The sequence below is a fragment of the Prunus mume genome, linkage group LG3 (assembly GCF_029339155.1).
Source record: "Prunus mume cultivar Tortuosa linkage group LG3, ASM2933915v1, whole genome shotgun sequence".
Classification (NCBI taxonomy): Eukaryota; Viridiplantae; Streptophyta; class Magnoliopsida; order Rosales; family Rosaceae; genus Prunus; species Prunus mume.
The window spans coordinates 10,051,831-10,072,101 of record NC_142700.1 but is presented as its reverse complement, the minus strand read 5'-3'; the positions used below and the strand labels follow the sequence as shown (position 1 = coordinate 10,072,101).

General features: G+C 35.2%; 2 protein-coding genes across 3 annotated transcripts; one reads left to right on the top strand and one right to left on the bottom strand.

Moving 5' to 3' along the window:
• Positions 1–2,236: 2,236 nt before the first annotated feature.
• Positions 2,237–3,979, bottom strand: LOC103325695 (2-oxoglutarate (2OG) and Fe(II)-dependent oxygenase superfamily protein). Its single transcript, XM_008227876.2, has 3 exons — positions 3,398–3,979; positions 2,918–3,263; positions 2,237–2,758 (listed from the first exon to the last, which is right to left on the bottom strand). The coding sequence occupies exons 1-3, from the start codon at positions 3,898–3,900 to the stop codon at positions 2,498–2,500; spliced, it is 1,110 nt and encodes a 369-aa protein (XP_008226098.2). The 5' UTR covers positions 3,901–3,979; the 3' UTR covers positions 2,237–2,497.
• Positions 3,980–14,762: 10,783 nt separating this feature from the next.
• LOC103325696 (LOB domain-containing protein 4) lies at positions 14,763–18,905 on the top strand. Of its 2 annotated transcripts, XM_089049173.1 has the most exons (3): positions 14,763–15,095; positions 17,751–18,105; positions 18,647–18,905. In XM_089049173.1, coding segments are annotated over exons 1-3 (534 nt in total). In that variant the 5' UTR covers positions 14,763–14,918; the 3' UTR covers positions 18,649–18,905. The 2 variants fall into 2 exon arrangements, with proteins under 2 accessions (XP_088905299.1, XP_008226099.1); XM_008227877.2 differs by lacking the exon at positions 18,647–18,905 and having other exon boundaries at positions 14,764–15,095; positions 17,751–18,377.
• Positions 18,906–20,271: the final 1,366 nt, after the last annotated feature.

Genomic DNA, 20,271 nt, shown 5'->3' with positions numbered 1-20,271 from the left:
TTCTTTTTTGGCGTGAGTTCCATTTATACTTATCAACAATTTGACCGATGGATTTCAGATTCCATTTCAATTTTAGACATCACATTTGTAATCGAAAGTGAAAGAGGAGGAATTGAATTGAGGAGTTACAACATCTTTATTGGGGAGATGTAAATTTAGATATGTAAAACCATCTTTACATCTCCGCGAGATGTAAACTGGGGTTTTCCAACAATTGTAAGAGGTGAGATGTAAAATTGATAAGTAAAAAAGACATGAAAGGAAATAAATTTAGATAAGTTGAAGCAAAATAATGTTTCTGATATTTTGGTAGTTGTCTCACCTTTTAAAAAAAAAAAAAAAAATCAATAGTAACTTTCATTAACCTTCAATATAAGGCATAAAAAGTTAGTACATCAATACGTAACACGAGGGCATAAGAGGTGGCCTCGTTAAAATCTTGTCATTAAAAACCTCCAAAGGGAAAAATTCGGTCAAGAAAAAAGAGTATCACAACGCCTCCGACATGAACTATTTATATAAAAAACCTAGCCCAACTCCATATCTCTGGCAAGGCCCGACCCCAGCCAAGACGGAGCAACATCTTCCCAAACAAAAGTAGTCCCTTCTGTTAATCCAAACCGTGCCAACTCATGTGCCACTCCATCGCTGGACCGGAGTTGATAGAAAACACTTGTAACCGCCAAGTCCGCCTCCACCACGTTCCCAACATGTGTGGAGCCCAACACTATTGCATTATATCTCCTCATTTTCAGCTTGCGGAGCCTAGCAAACGAGGAAGCAGAATCTGTTGATTATTGGCTCAAACAAGTCAAAAGTGAAAAACACTTTTTGTTGACTATTTGACTCGAGATTGCACCCATGTGCAATGTTGCTTTCGGCTATTTATTTTGGTAGTTGGCTGCTTAGCAGACAAATTGCATGGGAATACATTAATTATTGGACTTTGGCTAATTGATTGGTCTGACTTGATTTAGCAGCCCACCAGTCGGCTTCTTTGAAAAGCCACTCATCCTTTGGGTATAAAAGGGAAGCAGTTCAGCACAGAGAAGCTGCACCAAAGAGAGAGCAGAGAGAAGTTGGCAGCAGAGAAAGTGAGAGAGGAAAAATAATAGTTGGGCAGCAAAACAATTTGTGGCTGTCGTTGGTTATTTTTCCCTTTCTCCAAATTGTACTCAATATGTAATCCCTTTATATTATTGAGTGTGTGAGCTTGGGTGTATTTGGGGTTTGAGTTTTTGAGTGTTAAACATTATTGTTTTCTCTCATTTGATTATAGTGGATTACTCTGTTGTTTCTAAACTGGATGTAGGCATTGTCGAATCAGTATAAATCTTGGTGTTCTTGTTGGTATTGTTTTGTTCTTTTTTATCACTCACAGTTGGTTGACACTTCCGCATAACATAACTAGACATATTCATTTTATTTTTTTACATTTTCCAGCCAAATGCTATATTCGCATTCATTTTCACGCCACCATTTAAGCAACTTCTGGCAACTTTGGGTGTAAATATCATTTGCACGTCCTTTTACACCCCTGCAAGGAGATGCTCTTAGAATCCGGATTCTGATGAAGTTTACTGAACTCTCTAGAATCATGATAAGAATGATAGTGATTCCTTATATGTTGTTTACTAAATTCCCATGGATCATAATTGAAACCAATTTGATTACTAAAAAATGTCCTTGTTGTTGGTAAAAGTGTATGGCAAATTTGAAATTTTAAAAAAATTGTGAAGATATAATGGGTAAAAAAGATGGATTCCTGATGGGTTAGTTATCCAGGAATTAGAATACCACATCCCACTCAAGAGTCCAATTCTTCCAAAATCAGGAGTTGAATTTTTGATTTTGCGTGGGCCCCACTTGCACTTTCATTCCTTTATGTGAAGTAAACACATGAGTAATCTGTAGTCGGAGTCTAACTCTTTATTTTGATTCCAATTATGGATTAATGAATCACAAGATAGTAAAATGTGGAATAAAATATGTACGTACATTATTCAATAAAAGTAAGAAAAATATACGGTGACAAATTTTATCATGATAGACAATTTTAATATTAATTATTTAAAATTCTTAATGTGTAGTACTTTTATTCAATAATATGTGAAAATACATGTATTAAATGTGAATAATACATACATGCATTAGTACATTTGAAAATACAAACGAATTCATCAATAAAATTACAATACAATATAGAAACTTGCCAAAATATCATATTGGGAGAGGATAAAAATGAAAATATCGCCGATATTATCGATTTGTAATACTATCGCTTTTGTATGAACAACAAGGATTTTATACATTCATGAACTCAGCGCACAGATTACTGAAACTATAGAGTTAAATACAGTGTTCCTCTTTATTCAATCAAAGAAGCAAACTTTTGTGTTCCATAGGCTTCAACATCCAAGTAATTTCAACACTTACAGAAATGGAGAATATCAGGATAGCAAGCACCAAATAAAGTAAATACACCAGTTTCTTTGCATCAAGTGGAGGTGGAGCTAATAATCTGTGCATACTCAAGAGACTTCTTCCCCTCATGCGCATTGCCAAAAAAGTTGCTCATATAATCTTCAAACACCACCTCACGGTAACGAGCAACTCCGTCATTCTTCACCACCTCAGGCAGTGGCCCAATTCTTTCTGTTGGCTTTGGGATGGTGAAAATTGGAACAGACACTCTTGATTTGGTGCTTGTGGTACGCACTCTGTGTTCAGCACTTTTGTACCTTCCATTACTAAGTATCTATAAAAAAAGAATCACATGTGATGAGATGGTTAAATCTGCAATAACATGAGCTCTACTAGCCACACTCGTCTACTACGCTGGGTTTGATTGGTGGGTCTCGTATTATGAAACAGGCATACTATTAAAGCTTAATCTAATGGATTGTAATTAATTAACCTGTAATGTATCTCCAATGTTGATGACCAGAGCACCAGGGACTGGTGAGATCTCAATCCACTCTCCCTTTCTTCCAGCATCCATGTCTTCTTCAACTTTCACATACAAACCACCAATTCCATCTTGCAGTAGCACAGTTAAGGTGCCCATGTCCGAGTGACGCCCAACTCCGACAGTGAGTTCTGGATCAGGGCATGTTGGGTAGAAATTCATGTTAACCATCCTCAAGCCAATGAGCGCATCAATTTTTGAGTCTTCTAGTGTCACTCCAAGCTTTGCAATCAAGACTTTCAGTATTTTCTTTACCATATCCATAGAAAACTTCAGGTACTCAAGTGCAACTTCCCTACAAATTTCGTGGTGATAAACAATCAACTCATCTAGTTGATGTTTAGTTTTTCCATGAAGAATGTGCATATCTATATTATGAGACAATGTGATATGTTATGTTATTAGACCATCGATATGAACTCTACTTACTTGCACTCGTTAGGCCAATAAGTGAGAGCATCAACATCACTGGAATACACCATGCTTACATAGTCCTTCCACTCCAATGCTTTCTCCTTCTCGGGCACAAAGCTCGTCCCATACTTCACGTATGGGCTAGGGCTCACGCCTTTCCGATAAGCAGCCTTCTTCTCCGGCGCCTGCGAGAAGAAATCATGTGCAGCATTTTTAAGGGACTCTAGCAACTCCACAGGCATGCCATGGTTCACAACTTGGAAGAACCCAAGAACCTCAGCAGCATTAACAATGGCATCTGCTACTTGGTCATGGTCAGGCCCATCTAGCTTTGACAAATCGATTGGTGAGAGCTCATCGGTTGAGATTGCATTTAGCTTCACTATGCGCTCATGGGGCGGTTGTATGTATTGTTCAGGCACTTTGGATAGGCCTAAGTCCACCATGCCCTTTACACCATTGCCATCTCTGACAACAAAGTTGAACAGTGAGTTTCCATCTTCGAAACTTGGAGCCATTGATTTTTGTGCATGTGGTGGTTTTTGGTGGAAAGCTAGATTGATGGATATTGATGGTGCAGATGGTTTGATCACAAAGGGTGACAATAAATACTTGAAGCTCATTTGACTTGTACTCTCTGAATTTAATTCTCACAGGCATGGGACTGCTTTAGCCAACTACCACCTGGTTGACTCAAATTTAATTTTATAAAATTAGAAGGAAAGGTTCAGGGCTTCTGAGTAGGTTTGCAAGCAAACAAAATGCTGAATTTTGTGTTTAATACTTTATGCCACTTAGCTATGTCATGCTTAAATAAGGTCAATGAGAAAGAAAAAAAGTATTTGAATTGGCAAAGAGTATTTGCTTTGTGTAATTTTCAACCTCTGGCCATCAATAATGTTTGGCCTAAAAACACAACACTTTAGCGAAGAGTGTCAAGATCTACCTAATGTATACACCACGAACAATCAAAAACTTATTATCTACAAAGTTACTAGTATGTGAGTCGATTGAAATTGTTAAAATATTAGTTGACAAACACTTGACATCATTACGAAAAGTCGCCAGAAAATGAAAGGCTCATCAAAATTTTCATTGGTGATGATGTGTCAATGATATTGTGTCGATTTCATTAGATTAAAAACAAAATAATATAATTTTTAATGTCTCTCATATATTCATAAATTCCAAAAGTCCAGAGAAAGGAATTCTGCTTTTGATTTCTTTTACACCTCCTTCCATAACTTGATTTTCTCTTTTACCTCTCCCTCCCTAAATTGACTTGATTTTCCCTTTTACCTCCCTCCCTAAATTGAGTGTCTCAACTGTAAACTGCTTTGTTTTAGATGTATCTTCTCACCATCATACTTATAATGTACAATCTGTTACCCTTGTGCATCTTTACTTCTGTATTTTAATTTTCACCAATATCTCAATATATAAATATGCATGTGATGTACCTATAATTATCTCTGAATACAAAAGAGTCCGACTACAACTATACTGCTGGGAAGAGACTACGATGGAATGGACTGTTGTGCTGTACACATGAACATAGATTTTCTTTCGAAACTTAAGCACAGTTTTATAATATGGATAAACAAACATGTCGAGTAGACCATTTCTATGTGACATTGTAGCATCACAATTGCATGCTAAATGTAAATGGAATTGATCATGCATGATGCGCTTAAGCTGAGAGTCACGTATATGGGTTGGGTATAGCCACGTCTTTGACCACTGATATAGCCCAGTAGTCAAGCCCAGCCCACAAGTCTCACACACGAAAAGACTGAGATGCATACCAGAAATACACAGTGCCCGTGGTTAGGAATTAATAGACCAATACATATCACTATCACTCATCGTGTCCCACGTGTAGGGCACTACCCACCGACTCAGAATTTTCTGGTATCGGTGTATCGCTGTTTTTCATGCCAGATTTACGTTTAAAGTTGATTTTTTTATATTTAAATCTCGTAATTTTTTTTCTCACTCAAATACTTAAATAATTAAGATCTTAAATTTTATTATACAAATTTATAAATAAACCCAATTCTAGATATGTATTTATAAAAAAACTCAAGCACTATTTAAACATAGAAACACACCCAAAATCAACCCCAAAGTCAACTTTTTGGGTGTGTTTATAAATGGGTTTTGAGTGTGTGTAATGATGGGTTTTGGGTGTGTTTATATATTTAAATAGTGCTTGGATTTTTTTATAATTTCAACCCCCATTTTGGGTGTTTTAGTGAAACTCCCTAATAAACAGACAAAAAATGTCATTCAACTTAATACTTAACTCTAGTACATCCATACACACCCCACCCACCACTCTGTTTGGGCCAAAATTGACACACCCAAATAAAAGATGGAAGCCCAAAAACCGTAAGAGTCTCGCCAAGGCTCATCGAGCAATCTGGGCCTCACAGCCCAATATAATAGGAAGAGGAGCCGAAATAGGAACAATCTCACGTGACATTTCGGGATAAAGAAAGTCAAGAATGGCGATCATAGAAGAAGTGATTGAAGGGTTCATGACATCAAGTTGATTCAAAATCAAGATCAAATCCTCTTATATATGTATATTCGAGATTTTTCTTGTCCTTTCAGAGAAGGTAATTCTCCCAAGGAGATAAGCAAGTTACAATCTCGAGAGGGATAAGCGAAAGGGAGTCAGTAAAAGGAATCAAACTAACCATCACGGGTAAAATATCACAAGGGGCGTAGAAATTGGGAAAGAGATTAGGTTCCTTTTCAAGAAAATCAGGGAAGTGATTGCCTATCTGAGAGCCTATCTGCCAAAACTGAAGAAGAAGAGGAAAATGAGGGAAATATCTTTGCCGCCCAATAAATAAACACAATCACCCTACTCCAGAGAAGAAACAGTTTACTATAAATACAAGAAGGGGTGAACAGGGTAAAAGACAACCAAAAATCAATCAAAAACAAAAACTCAAAATGATCACTTGATCTCAAAAAACCTTCAAAACACTGAAGCAACGAAAGCTCATTGAGCCACCACAAACAACTCAAAATCAACCAGAAGCTCACTTGAATTCCAAGTGAAAACCAGCTTTAGATTAGAATTCCCAATGTTTAGACTTAGAAAATAAGTCATTCAAAACGAGATTTCTCTCGTTACAAATTTAGTTTAGCAAAAAACCAAGACAGGTAGAGCTTGAGTTTTTCCTAAACATGAAAACCTCAACAAATTTTACAGTGCAGTCTCTAGCCAATCAAGTCCTCGAGAAACCATACGCCTTACAGATCAAGAAACCGTAGTTTCGCCACTCGAAGCTTCACAAAAGATTAAGGTACATTGAAGCTCTGCAGAATCAACCTTTGGTATCGATTTATAGTTGAAGCTTAGCAATCGAGTTGTCAACGGTCCACCCAGACATTCCCCCAAAGCGTCTCTAGTCCAGCCGGGCATTTCCAGTCCAAGTAACCTTCCATCTCGTGAAATGGAGTTCCAATCAGTATCTTCATCTCTCTAGCATGAGTATTTATTGTTATAGTTTTGTAAAAGGCAGTTCTGCCTAAAAACATTTAAATTCCATCAACCATTCTAGCCAGAACAACCTCTTTATACTGAGATAAATTGTTAAAGTCCTCACCAGTCTGAGGCAAGAAAATAACTTACTTGGGAGATATTCCTCACCCAAATTCACAATCGTTTGTTTGCAGAAATCAGTAACTTGGGGCGCAAGTTATCCATTCCAAACTAAGTCTGCTAGAATTTTTATTACTAGCAGTGGCACGCTTGCACACCAAAGAAAGCTGACTTGTTGACCAGTCTATGGTTCTCAAGGCAGTGGGGAACTTTGCCCTTCCATCACAGGAGTAAACGCAAAACGGGCAAACACACTCTTCATATTAAGTTCTAGAAAAACACAAATTTGTCTGCACCCTTATTGCTTGAGAAAGTGCTAGCAGATGTGGAGTGAGATTTTATTCCTGAAAACATGGCCTATGGAAGACAACAAAACTAGACTTAATTTATCTCCAGACAACTAGAATCTATGTATCTGATAGAAACAAAATTTCAAGGCAGTGACAATTAGTAACCAAGCATTTAGTTTGAGTTCATATATTCAGTTTTTTTCTTCATCAAGTGCCAAGACTATGAACAACAACAACCCAGCTGCTTCTAGTGAAAGAAACCAAAAGAAAAGGACCTGCAAAGATAAACTGATATGACCAATTCAAGGGCTAAAACTTGTAATTGCCAACATTCTCAATGGGGCTAGCTAAATCAGTATTCTGCTGTACATGAATTACAGCAGCAGACTAGGAAAGAGTTAGGAACAATACTATTTCACTCCAACTAGCAGAGAAATCGAAATCAACATAAGTCTCATGCACCAATTGTTGCAGTACAGGCAAAACCCTGATGCCTTGGAACATCAGAATGAGGGATTTTAGTGAAAAACACAACAATGCACATATGAACAACTGGATCAAACTGTAAAAATTTGCATAACTTCCTAGCCGTACAAGCTCAAAATTCAGCCAAATCAACAAAACTAAATTCACACAACCATAGTCATTTATTCATCGATGGTGAGGGGCAAGCTTCTGGGTGTGGAGTGTGGGGTGTGAAGTTGATGTTTTTTATTTTATTTTTTTCGCTAGGTGTGTATTTAGGGATAGTTTGGGAAGATAGTGGGGTTTTCTTAGAAATCGTAAAAATTTGAATTAGAAGTTGGGGGTGAACAAAGAGAAGTGTGAGGTTTAAATAGAAAAACTCTTAAAGTTTGGTCATTAACAACAAAATGTGCATTGTTTATTGCACTTTCAAGTTAAAAGATTTTCAAGTTGATATTCAGGCTCGATCTCTAAGTTGATCCTAGTATAAATAAATAAATAAATAAATAAATAAATAAAATAACTAATAATTAAGGGAGGGTTGGTTTAGTTAGTAAGGTCTCTGAACCATGTATAGCCTCACCAATGTTCGAATCCCGCTGCCAGCAGTCCTCGTTGATGCGCAATCTATAATTTCCTATATAAATCCATACAAGTGGCATCTAGCAGTTGGGTGCCACGCATAAATCCTTACAGCTCAAGTTTTGGGTCTATCCTGGTTCTGGTGGTGAAAGTAGCCAATTTTCCCATAAACTTTTTTTCACAAAAAACAAAGAGGGTAAATTACCATAACGAATAAGATGTAGCTCTAGACTCTACAAGAGACGCATATACGTAGATGTATAATAGCGAGTGCAAGCAATGTCAAGTAACCTTATATGATATCTCAGTATAGACCTATTTAATTCCTGAGCAAATAACACATAGCAAGCAAAACATATTTGATATATAAAGTCAGAAAATGGCTAGGATCATCAACCATTCCGTTTACTTAGCTTTAGACTATATGCTTAATTTCAACTCAACTAATTTGCCTCACGGAATTCCATTATTTAGACTAACTGCTTGCTAGCTAGGGGGCAAACGAAACAACCTGCACCCCTCAAGAAAACACAAGGTGTTTATTTGAAATTCCTATGGTTTTTAAACTTTGACCCGTTAAATAATTTCGTGTTATATTCGACAGAGAGAGATTATCACGCGGAGACTGTTAAATTGACTAAAAGAATAACTGTACATAACTAGATTTCATTTAGCTTTTACTTGTAAAAATATGATGAGCTTTTGAACTTGAAAATGATCCGAATATTAATCATGTTTGATTGATTAGTAAACCCTATGGTTGGTAGGGAGAGGGATAGCAAATAATAATTAGACACCAAAGTCTTTCACTGATGTTACCTGTCTTGTAAACTCCAGGTTCTAGCCCCCATGTACTGAACAATCCATGGTTGGTAGGGACATTTTTTTTATAAAAAAATTAAAAATTAAAAATACTTGATGGAAGGATTTTCAGAATCTTCAACACTTACGTTTTTCGGTAGATTAAAAAAAATTAAAAAAGTCTTTTTCATATATATACTCGAGTGTTCTGCGTGTTAAGTTCTATAATATTTGATTTCAGATCCATATGTGTTAAGTTTTCTTGGAAGAATATAATCAAAAATATATATAGCCAGAGATGATAGGGTGGCCGGCTAGCTATTAGCTATAATAGCGTGTTAATGGAAAGCTTTCGGTGGAGTGAGTAAGACAGCAAAGGTGCAGAGGAGTTCAAGGCTTGTGCACGACGGCCCACAGACAAAGCTTGCCATGCGAGATGTGATATCAGGCTCTTGGATTGTATCCTAAATTCAATATATCCCATGTTTACTATGTTTATGTTGCTCTACAACTAAGAAATGGGTGAAATGTTTTTCCCTTTTTTTCTTATTTTTTCTTGTTTTTCTTGTTTCTGTAACTGTCATTGTTTATGGAATTTGAACTCACTACATGTCAGTAAAGGAAATATACAGTGTGTTTCTATAGGTTCGATTCACGGTGAATTTGATGTTATTTATTGCAATATGTTCTCCAATAAAATGAGAGGTTCATGTCATGAAACCAAACAATCATTGAACTTAAAAGGAATGTGCATCGATCCTATAACCACTGGCGGATCTATTAAGGGTCCAATGAAGGCACTTGCGAAAAATGTTCATGAAATTTGATATTGAATGGGGCCAAGTTATTTGATAAAATGCCTCAAAGAAGACTTTAAGGCAGCGCAAGTGGGGTAACATACTCTTCTCCTACACTTATGTTATTCTTCTTATTCTCTAGACTCACTCTTCTCACTCTTCTCTTCGTGCCGCCGTGTAATAGAAGAACTAGGAGAAAGTCATAGTTTATATTACTAATTTGTGCATGGACATATTTATATTATTGTGTTTTTTAACATTTAAGAGTCGTTTGATCTTCATTATTAGTGACTTAGTAGTAGTGTTTTTTGGTTCCCAAAAAAAATAAAAATCATGAATCTGCCACTGCTCATAATCCCATGCATATATGATATGTAGAAAGGAAAAATCATATAGTGAGAAGGTTAATAGAGGCCGGATGATATGGAGCAAACGTGATGTTCATTGAAATGCATAGAAGCCGGCAGTTGAACGGCTGGCCTTAATTTTCACCTTGTGGGTGTTTTTGGTTCAACCACATACAGTCCCCTTGGTACAGGTGCAGGCCATACAGGTTTTCCTCAAAGAAAATAAATCTGTTTTCTTTTGAAGAAATTACGGAAGCTTGCCCTCAAACTTGTGACACTAACCAACCACTAAATCAGTAAGTTAATTGCATGACTTTTGTTTAATTTAGCTTGAGAGAAAAATCCACCGAATAATGGAACTTGTACTTGAAAGTCAAGTTCATAAAATAAATAAATATAAAGTCAAATCCATATAAAGTCTAGATTCAGCCCACGAAAACTCATCAAGGTGGTTAAGAAAGATCATTTGGAGAAAAGATTACATGAAATTACAACTTCAATTTATAACTTGTTGACGGAGTCCTTCCTAGACAAGATCCACTTTATCATAATTATCATAACGTAAACATTTATATATACCCCACATTTCTTTTTCTATTGGGGATGAAATAGCCATTAAAATGACAAATCTATATTAAGCCCTTAGGGTTAGTCCAAGTGGTGAAGGTGCGGGTAAGGTGGGGAAACGATTTATAATGTTAGGTCAAGAGTTTGATTCTCCTTTGTATCGAGAGTATTCTGTATCAACGGAATGTTTAGCTTAAGAGTTTAAAGATATTGGGACTCTCCAGTCATTGTCAATTAGTTTTGAGTTGGATGTTCACAGTATAATATGATATGAAAGTAGGTCATCCACGTGGAAGATCCAACGATACCACATAATCTCACATCACCCGATAAGATTGTCAACCTTTTATGTGCAAAAGACGCAACAGGTGAGGAGATATATTGAGAGTATCCCACATATCCAATGATGAATTAAATATATCTACTTATTGACAATTGTTTTGGATTGCATGCTCGCGTTATAATACTTGAGCTCAATCTATATATTGTGGAGCGTATGTAAGTATCTATTACAAATTATATACCGTAAATCTTAAGCAATGAGTCACATAGATATTCTCAATTGATGTGTCATTGTACCAATAATTTCTGTTAGATCCAATGAAAGCTAATGTTTTGTCAATTATATGTTTATGATTATCTTGACCATTACTAGCTCATAATTAATTGCTAAAATTAACATGACATACTAATTAATTTACTTCACGTTTGTCCACCTACACGTGCACAGTCCAAAACGAGTTCTTCATGTACGCAATCTCCCCCCTGAAAGCAACAAAAATGAAGAAAGTTCATGGATCGATCCCATGGTGGGCTCCAAGTTAGATTTCTGTACGCATGAATCCATCGCTACACATTTTCACAGACGTCTAATCCGTATTTATGGGAAGAATCTAATTAGCTCATAAGCTTTGTTTAAGACTAAGCACTAATTATTTGACTAGCTAATCAATATATTAAATTTTAAATACCTTTTGATAGTGCAGGATAGCCATGGAACTAAAAAAAAAAGAAAAAAGAAAACACTTGGTTTCAAAGCACTCGCTCTCATTTGATGTTACCTGCCTGCAAAATCATTCCAAATTGATGAGATCATCAAAGCATTTATACATCAGATATGATCTTTGCCAAAAAAAAATTCCCACTAATCAAAGCGTTCGTTTGTGTGTTGCATTTGCGAAAATTTGATTCCCATCTTGTCATCCATATCTTATCAGTTGGAATTTAGTATTAGGGTTTTTATTATTATTAGCTTTCTGTTTCACCACAGAAAAAAGCTATGTGTATGTAAAGCTCCTGGCAAGATCTTCAAATGGGTCACTAAGAAATTTTATGAGGCAATTAAAATAAGATCAAAAGTAGATTAAGATTAATCAAGAGATTAATTACTTAATTAATTTTATCTAGATACTAGCCACATGTATATGTTATGAGGATTGGAGAGGGAAGGGACAACCTTTTCTTTTCCTTCTCTGCCATGAAGGGTGTGTCTCCTTAACTTTTTAAGCAGTAGTTGTCCAACCATTTTAAACTTGTGAATTTACTTTGTAGGATAATGGATGATTTATTATGATACTATGACTCGGACTGACACTGTGCATTATGCAGCCAATTTTGATCTCATCGATGCAGTGATGCAGTTTAATTTTACCCTTTCTTGCACCTCTCCCTCTCTCAAAGTAATTTGAATTCATAAATCCATGCTTTTTCCACAGTGGAATGAATCATACTCGTGCCAAGTTGTTGGGTTGAAGTATATACTATATTGCATGCTTTCACCTACTTTGAAAACAACCAGCAGAGGCAGAGACGTATAAGATAAAGAAACAATAAGTTGGGTTCATATGAATTTGACTTATATCTGTTTTTGTATTAGAGATTGAAATCACTTGCCATTAAGCTTTAATGACCAAACCAACCATCAGCCCTAGCTTTTCACTGGTTTTTCGGTCTTCAAGGTTGAGAGTACTATTTCTAGAGAGGAACCATACACATTTTCAGATTCAGATCACACTTGAGTAACCAGGAAGTTAATGTATTTAGTGACAGAGAGCATGCCTTAACTTAAGATCCTCTGTGTCCATGCCTAAGTTTTATGCATCCGGTGATGCCCTTCCACCCATTTGCCATGACAAAGAGAAAGGGCAAACAATGGCGGTACTGTTCATGTGAATAGTGATTGCTTTAGCAATTTATTTTTTATTTTCCACTTATTACACAAAAATTGGTATGACGTCAACACTGGCATTAGCGCCTTCAGGCAACAGCACGGGCTAGTCTTGTCTTTGGGCTCGCCAGGTTTTGATGGAGCCCACTCTTGCTTGAGCTATATTTGCTTGGTGTGGGGTTTTTTTTTTTTTTTTTTTTTAATTTTATATTTTAGCCGAGGCCCTCTTTTGCCATGGTAAGACAAATGGGTGGAAGTACTCTTAAGGTGGTCGGCATGTAGATTTAAGTTTAAGGTGGCCAAGACCCTCACAATATCGATCTACTTATATGTGATTATGCAATTTCAAAAACAAAGTACAGACAATATTTCAAACTCCAGTTCTCGATGTTTTTCTTTTCAATCAATAGGGGATGAGACATTTTTATTTAAAATTTTACAAAGATGATATTCCAAACTACTTTAATTTAAGGGGAGCAAATTTGAACTCGATTGTGCCGGTACACTGCCCCAACTCGATGACTCAAACTTGCCACATTTTTCAACATCATTAGAAAGTGAATACCACTACAAGAGTTAGTTGATAATCCCATTTTGATCATAATAATTAATTTTGCAATAAGTAACATGGTTATCTAACGTCATCTAAAATGATGTTCATTTCTTTTTGTAATAATTCTCTTCTTTGTTGTTGGTTTGTGGCATGTCCTTTGTTGTTAAATAGTAAAAAAAACCAATAAGATAAAATTGGTGTACCAAAGCATAAGATAGCATCAAAACCATGGCTCTCTAAGTAACACCCTCCATATACAAGATAACAAAAATGACCAGAATTTTTTCATTGAAAACTGGCATGGACAAGTACGTAGCAACATATTTTTCGTTTCATCATATTTCCTTCAACTCGGAGGGTGACCTGACATGCATATACCGCATATATATCATATCATAAAAGTAAAGTATTAGTTCATCGATCCCCTTGGAATTCCTCACTTAAAACTCTCCGTATATCATATGTACCTTTGTACTTGATTAAGATCATATGAACTAAGCAATGCATTATTTTACTCAAATTGATTTTAAAATATTTTAAAATATTTGGAAGCTATCTATTATTTTTCAAAATTTTTTCAATGATTCAAATCATTTATTTTTCAAATATTCATTCATAGATCATTCTTCTAAGATATCATGCAAATTGAAAATCATTAACGCATCTGATTTGGACCAACAAAATAGTCGAACACAATGCTTCAAGAAAAGACTTCACTAACAACCATGTAATTGAGTGGTCAAATGGCTTCATATTCAAATGATTTTTTTGCATAAATGATTTTTGAAGGAATATTTAAAAACTAAATAATTCGGATCATTAAAATACAATATGGAGTACCCCTAGAAAAGTATCCCTCAAATGAGCCTCACCCTCACTTAACTTTCATTTAGATGGTTTTAAAATATAATCACTTTTATTAATTTGAAATATAAATTGAATCTGTTGGAATCCAGTATGAGTTTCCCACATTAATCTGTGAAGAATTTATATTCTCTATATAAAAGCTTTTATATACGAGGCGGGAAAAAGATAAAAAAAGGGAGACAAAATATATTATTGTTGTGGGGCTAAAGATCTTATCAAAAACGATGTTTTGTCCAACAAAATCTAGGGGTTCGTCTTTTATGGGACCCTCCAAAGATTTTCTGTCACCTAGCAACTTGTCTATATAACCTCCACCACGCCTTCACCTCAAGCCCCCTTCCCTCCCTCTCTCTCTCAACACCCTGCAAATTAAATTTGGCCAATTATATACCTTATTTTCTTTCAATTTTTCAATTAATAGCTCCCTGAAATTGTAATTAAGCTTTTAGCTTTTGGAAGAACAAAAAACAGAGCTGGAGAAATGAAAGAGAGTGGTAGAAAACAAGGTGCTATGTCTCCATGCGCAGCATGCAAGCTTCTGAGAAGGAGATGTGCGCAGGATTGCGTGTTTGCTCCTTACTTTCCAGCTGACGAGCCCCAGAAGTTTGCCAGTGTGCACAAGGTTTTTGGTGCCAGCAATGTCAACAAGATGCTACAGGTTCATTTCTGTCACTATGCACCCCTCTCTATCTCTCTAACATTATTCTTTAGGGTTTTGTTATTACTACATACATACATCACATGTTATGTTGTCAAATTTTCAAAATAAACGGCGTGCATTCAAAGTATGACAGTCTACTTAAAAGTATGCTCAATACACCGTCTAATTAAAAATATGACAATACAATATGTCAAATTATCATGTGGAATAATATTTCTATTGTTTTATATATAAGTCCTTTTCAAAATATAAATATTGGAATTGTGGCCTTTGAGTAGTTGAATATGAGTAGTTAAAAACTTCTCAAATATTCAACTACTCAAATAACCAAGCATATGCTTATACCCCAATCTATCCTTCTATGAACATTATTTGAGAATGCTTTGAGGACTACCCCTTGTTTTTTTTTTTTTTTTTTTGAGTGATTATAGAATACTACAGTAGTATAACTACATGGTACATCTTTTACACATATTATAATATAAGTAGATTTATTTATTGATATTATTCCCTAAAAGAGGAGAAAATAGACCTTATCGTCCACCCATATTATAACACACGTACAAGATGTACCACATGACCATATTATTATAGTATTTTATAATTTCTCCTTTTGTTGGCCGTCAACTTCAAATAAAATAAGTGACTTGAGAGGGATATTGCAACATTTCCTTTTGATTAATTTCTTGTTCTTGTCATCACAACTGTTGTAGCATGTGGGGTGACTATGAGGATTGAACTTTAGCAAATAGACCCAAAAAGCTTAAGATAGAGAAAGGTTATTAGTTTATTGGTTTTGGGAGGAAAAAAACAATCTTTGAGTTGTTAGCTGTACATTAGCTAAGTTTGTATAATGAGGTGGTTGCTTCTGGCTACCGTAAAAGATGCAAGGCACTTTGATATTCTATTTAGCTTTCTTTTGTTGAGATCTTATAATGATGAAACCCAATACAGGTAATTAGCAAGAGGAAAAAGCATGCATCTTTCTTTTCTTTCACTCAAAATGAAGGCCATGCATGCTAGAAGGATCATTATTGTATATATCATCTAAACATTTTCCCACTAATTCTAAAGTTTTATGCATGCAAATGAATATTGAGTTCAAAAAATTGTGGATAGAACTACACATGTATGTTTTTTTTTTTTGTTCCTCATTAGGCAGAAGAAACTTTTTAGGGTTCTTTTGCTATTCATGCTATGCCTTCGTGATTCTTTTTCAAAGAATTTGATACTTTGTTACTATTTTAGGAAGAAAATATTCAAAAAAGCTGAAAAGTGTTCTTCCATTTCTTCGCCTCACCTTTACTTCATTTATAGTAGTTAAATACAGTTGAAGACCACCGGTCGTTGATAAGAATATTGCTCATCTTTCTTTTAAAAAAGTGGTATATATATATATATATATATATATATCAAATTACTGATTCATTTGTACTTAAATGAAAGAAAATCTGGGGTTAATTGTAAATCGATCAGAATGTTAATTACTTCTTGATCAAGTTACGTATACACGAGTATAAAGGCTAAGGGAATTGAATGATTTTCGACGAATTTACTTATAATCTCGTGTTTATCTTCAACTTTTATGATCATTAAATTGCTTTTTTTTCTGGGAATGGGGCTGATTAAGGTTTTGGTCCTCAAATTCGAAACCTTTATGAACACTTAGAAAAAGAAAGTCGGATGTCTGCTTATGCATTCTCTTTGCCTTTTGCTTTTATGATTATGGGTTACAATGTTGATATAAAGACAAAGAGGGTTTATATACAAGTCCAAAAAAATGTTGATCCCAAGTAAGCTAGTAAAAAGTTCTTGAATATTTGTAATATTTCAATGAAATTTAGCAAAATAAATATGACAACATCATGACATCACGATGACACACACACACATATATATAATAATATGATGGCCATCTTGTAAATTCCAATTCTTTCAATTAGTTAGATTAGATGCATGTTTTTGTTTTCAGTAAAAGAGATTTATTATTTATTATTATATTTAAATACTCGTGCTTAATTTCTTTCTGTTTTCCTTTCTAATCTCTCGTTATTAATTTGAAGTTGGCAACGTTGATGTCAATCAATTGATGTTGACAATTTGTCAAACCAAAAACCTCGATGAGGAGAGGAATCAAAATGTGAAAGAATGGAAAGCTTATTCCATGCATGAACCTATATCAAACATCATATTCACACATCATATAAAAGGCACCAAGCTGTAAGTAAGATATAAGATGGGTGGCCCTACTAATTGCATAACGAGGCTCTCTCAGAGTATTAGTCGAAATTTTTATTGGAGTTAAGTGGTTAAGTTCGAGAAAATATCAGTAATAAAAAGAGAAATAAATTATATACGCACGTCCCGGCAAACAAAATTATTATTATTCTTTTGTCTATATGAAACAGAATTGTTGATTATGATGCATTTGGAGTGGGAAAATAGCTCCACCACTTTGGTTGGTGTCTTTTGTTGAAATTCTTCTGCATCTTGATGCTCATAATTAAGATAACTTTTTGATTTTTCTTTTTGCCAACTTTGTTTTTCCCAAGAAAATTAAAGCAAATTCTTCTCTCTCTTTTTTCATTTTCTCAAGTGCTTTATCAAGATTAAGTTTCATTGACATAATAATTAATGGATATAATTAACTAGGAATTACCAGAGCACCAGCGCAGTGATGCAGTGAGCTCCATGGTGTATGAAGCAAATGCCAGAGTGAGGGATCCAGTGTACGGCTGTGTAGGAGCAATCTCATCTTTACAACAACAAATCGATGCCCTCCAAACCCAATTGGCCATTGCTCAAGCTGAGGTGGTGCACATGAGAATGGGCCAATTCTCAACTTCATCAGCAACATCCAATGCTGCCACCACCACCACTTGTTCACCTGATCAAAAATCAACGGCTCCTAATCATTCTCATCATCATAATCATCAGACGACCAAATCCTTTTTTACCATGGACATGGTGGTTGATCAGGCCAATATGGGAGAGTCTTTGTGGTCATGTTAGCTACCGACCTTAATTTGCATGCTAGCTACCACTTTAATTATTATTATATATCTGTTGTTTTATAATACGTAATTAGTACATGGGCTTGCTTTAGTGTCTGCCTCTTTAATTATTACCTTTTTTAAATTTTCCTTTTACTTTCATAGTGCATCTCCCTGTCTCTCTACTTGACTAGGGATGATGATGATTAATGAATTAACCATATTGTAAATGTGTACTAATTACTTTTTGCAAGTATATATGACATTAATTATAATATTGTTACTATGAGCTGCTTGCTTGATTTCTCTTTCTTTTTTTTTTCCTTTTTTTTTATCAACACTACCTTGTATTAATTTGATTATTCTCTTCAGATAATTACAGCTTCTCATCTGACTCTAGTCATTAGGGAAGTTTTATCAATATTTGCTATATTATTATTGGGATGGCTTTCTTTACAATCCGTGTATTTTGTACTCCTTATTCATATTTGTCTCATATTTTTTTTATTATTCTCTGCAGAAATTTGTCTCATATATTTTTTTTATTCTCTGCAGAAACCTCCTCAAAACATTTCTTTCAAAAGGAAAAGAAAAAAAAAAGGAGAGAGAGAGAGATTTATGCTAGTCATGTCATACTCAATTCCTACACATATATCATCAATCACCACCACCACCGTATGCTTTGGCCATATGGAAAGAATAGAAATGGAGCTGTAGATGATGGTTTTTTATTATTATTATTATTATTTGTTGATAAAAAAGTTTGCTGGTTATTATAGTAATTTCACTACAGGTATATATGCCATGCTCTGTACCTGCTGCAGCATCTAGAAATTAATTAATTAATTATATTGCCCAAGAGTTTATAAACTAATTAATCATCCTGTTTAATATTAGTAAGCATGCAAAACAATATTGTCTTTTCTGATGTGAGTTTGTGTGTGTATATATATTGTTGGTTTCTATTGCGGGAATCTTACAGGAGCATCCCCACCCCTGATGAATTTCAGATGAGATGACTAGAGCTCTCTTTATTTCATTGTCCAAACCAAATATGTTAGTTAAACGACCCACTTCAGCTGCCCCACTCCCCCAAAATTATAAATTTTAATACGTAGTGTGAAAAGAACATCACAACTACAACTCCACATGAAGAGACAGTACAAGGAAGTCGTGGGAGCACAAAATCTCCACACTGACACTATAGTAGATCCACATTAGGGCCGGTGAACGCAATTGCCCCTACTCCTCATTGTCTCTATGCATGAAATTATCCGATGTTCTTGTTGATTATATATGGCTATCGTGAGGCAAGATGTTCAACAAAATACCTCGAAGAGGTTGGCTATTGGCAAATGGGCAAAGTGGCATGTAGCCTTCACCTTGCTCTTGCAAAGGAAAATTTCTGAATCCGTCACTGTATACATACATCGATGTGTATACACACGGATTATACATCACAAGATGTGCATGAATTTCAATTTTCAATATTTACATCAAAGTCCCAATTTGAGCAAGAATATCAGGCCTGATGTATCCAGGTGGGTTTAAGCCTCAAATCATCATCATGCTACCTTAAGATTACATGTGGCCCAACTCTACTCAGCCCATGTTCAAGTCCAGTCGCTGCTAGTTTAACAAATTCTTGTGTTTTACTTTTTTGGAATTAACTGCAACTTTTTGGTGAAGTTTTTGCTGTTATTGATGGCGAATTGAAAAAAAATGTACACCTTTGACAGCCACGAAAACCAAGGTTGTTATATGCACAATCTAATATGTGGTTATTAATTAAGATCCTCCCCGTATACAGAGTCTCCATATTAATCATGAGGCTTTAGAAACAAAGCCTTCACTTACTTGATCAGTCTAAAACAGAGCGCACACAATTTTGCCCAATTCTTTGTTATTTTAAATCCATAAGGGGAACCAACCATTATATATGCATTAGGGCATAATCATACATATTTTAAGAATGTAAAATTTAGCACGGGGTTTGTAGCTTAAGTAGTTAAAAGTAGTTAACTCTACATTCAAAGTCGTGTGTTTGAATCTCCCTTTCCTAATATTGCTCGTAAAATTTGAGAGTCTTTCTCCAATCAAACAAACTTGAAGAATATATCAAATTGACTTAATATCCAAGGAACTATACAGCCTTACATTTCACATATTCATCAAACCCC

Coding starts and splice junctions, on each gene's coding strand:
- LOC103325695 (XM_008227876.2), bottom strand. CDS start 3,900: ATGGCTCCAAGTTTCGAAGATGGAAACTCACTGTTCAACTTTGTTGTC. Junction 3,264..3,397: donor TATTGGCCTAACGAGTGCAA/GTAAGTAGAGTT, acceptor CGAAATTTGTAG/GGAAGTTGCACTTGAGTACC. Junction 2,759..2,917: donor ACATTGGAGATACATTACAG/GTTAATTAATTA, acceptor CTTTTTTTATAG/ATACTTAGTAATGGAAGGTA.
- LOC103325696 (XM_008227877.2), top strand. CDS start 14,919: ATGAAAGAGAGTGGTAGAAAACAAGGTGCTATGTCTCCATGCGCAGCA. Junction 15,096..17,750: donor ATGTCAACAAGATGCTACAG/GTTCATTTCTGT, acceptor ATAATTAACTAG/GAATTACCAGAGCACCAGCG.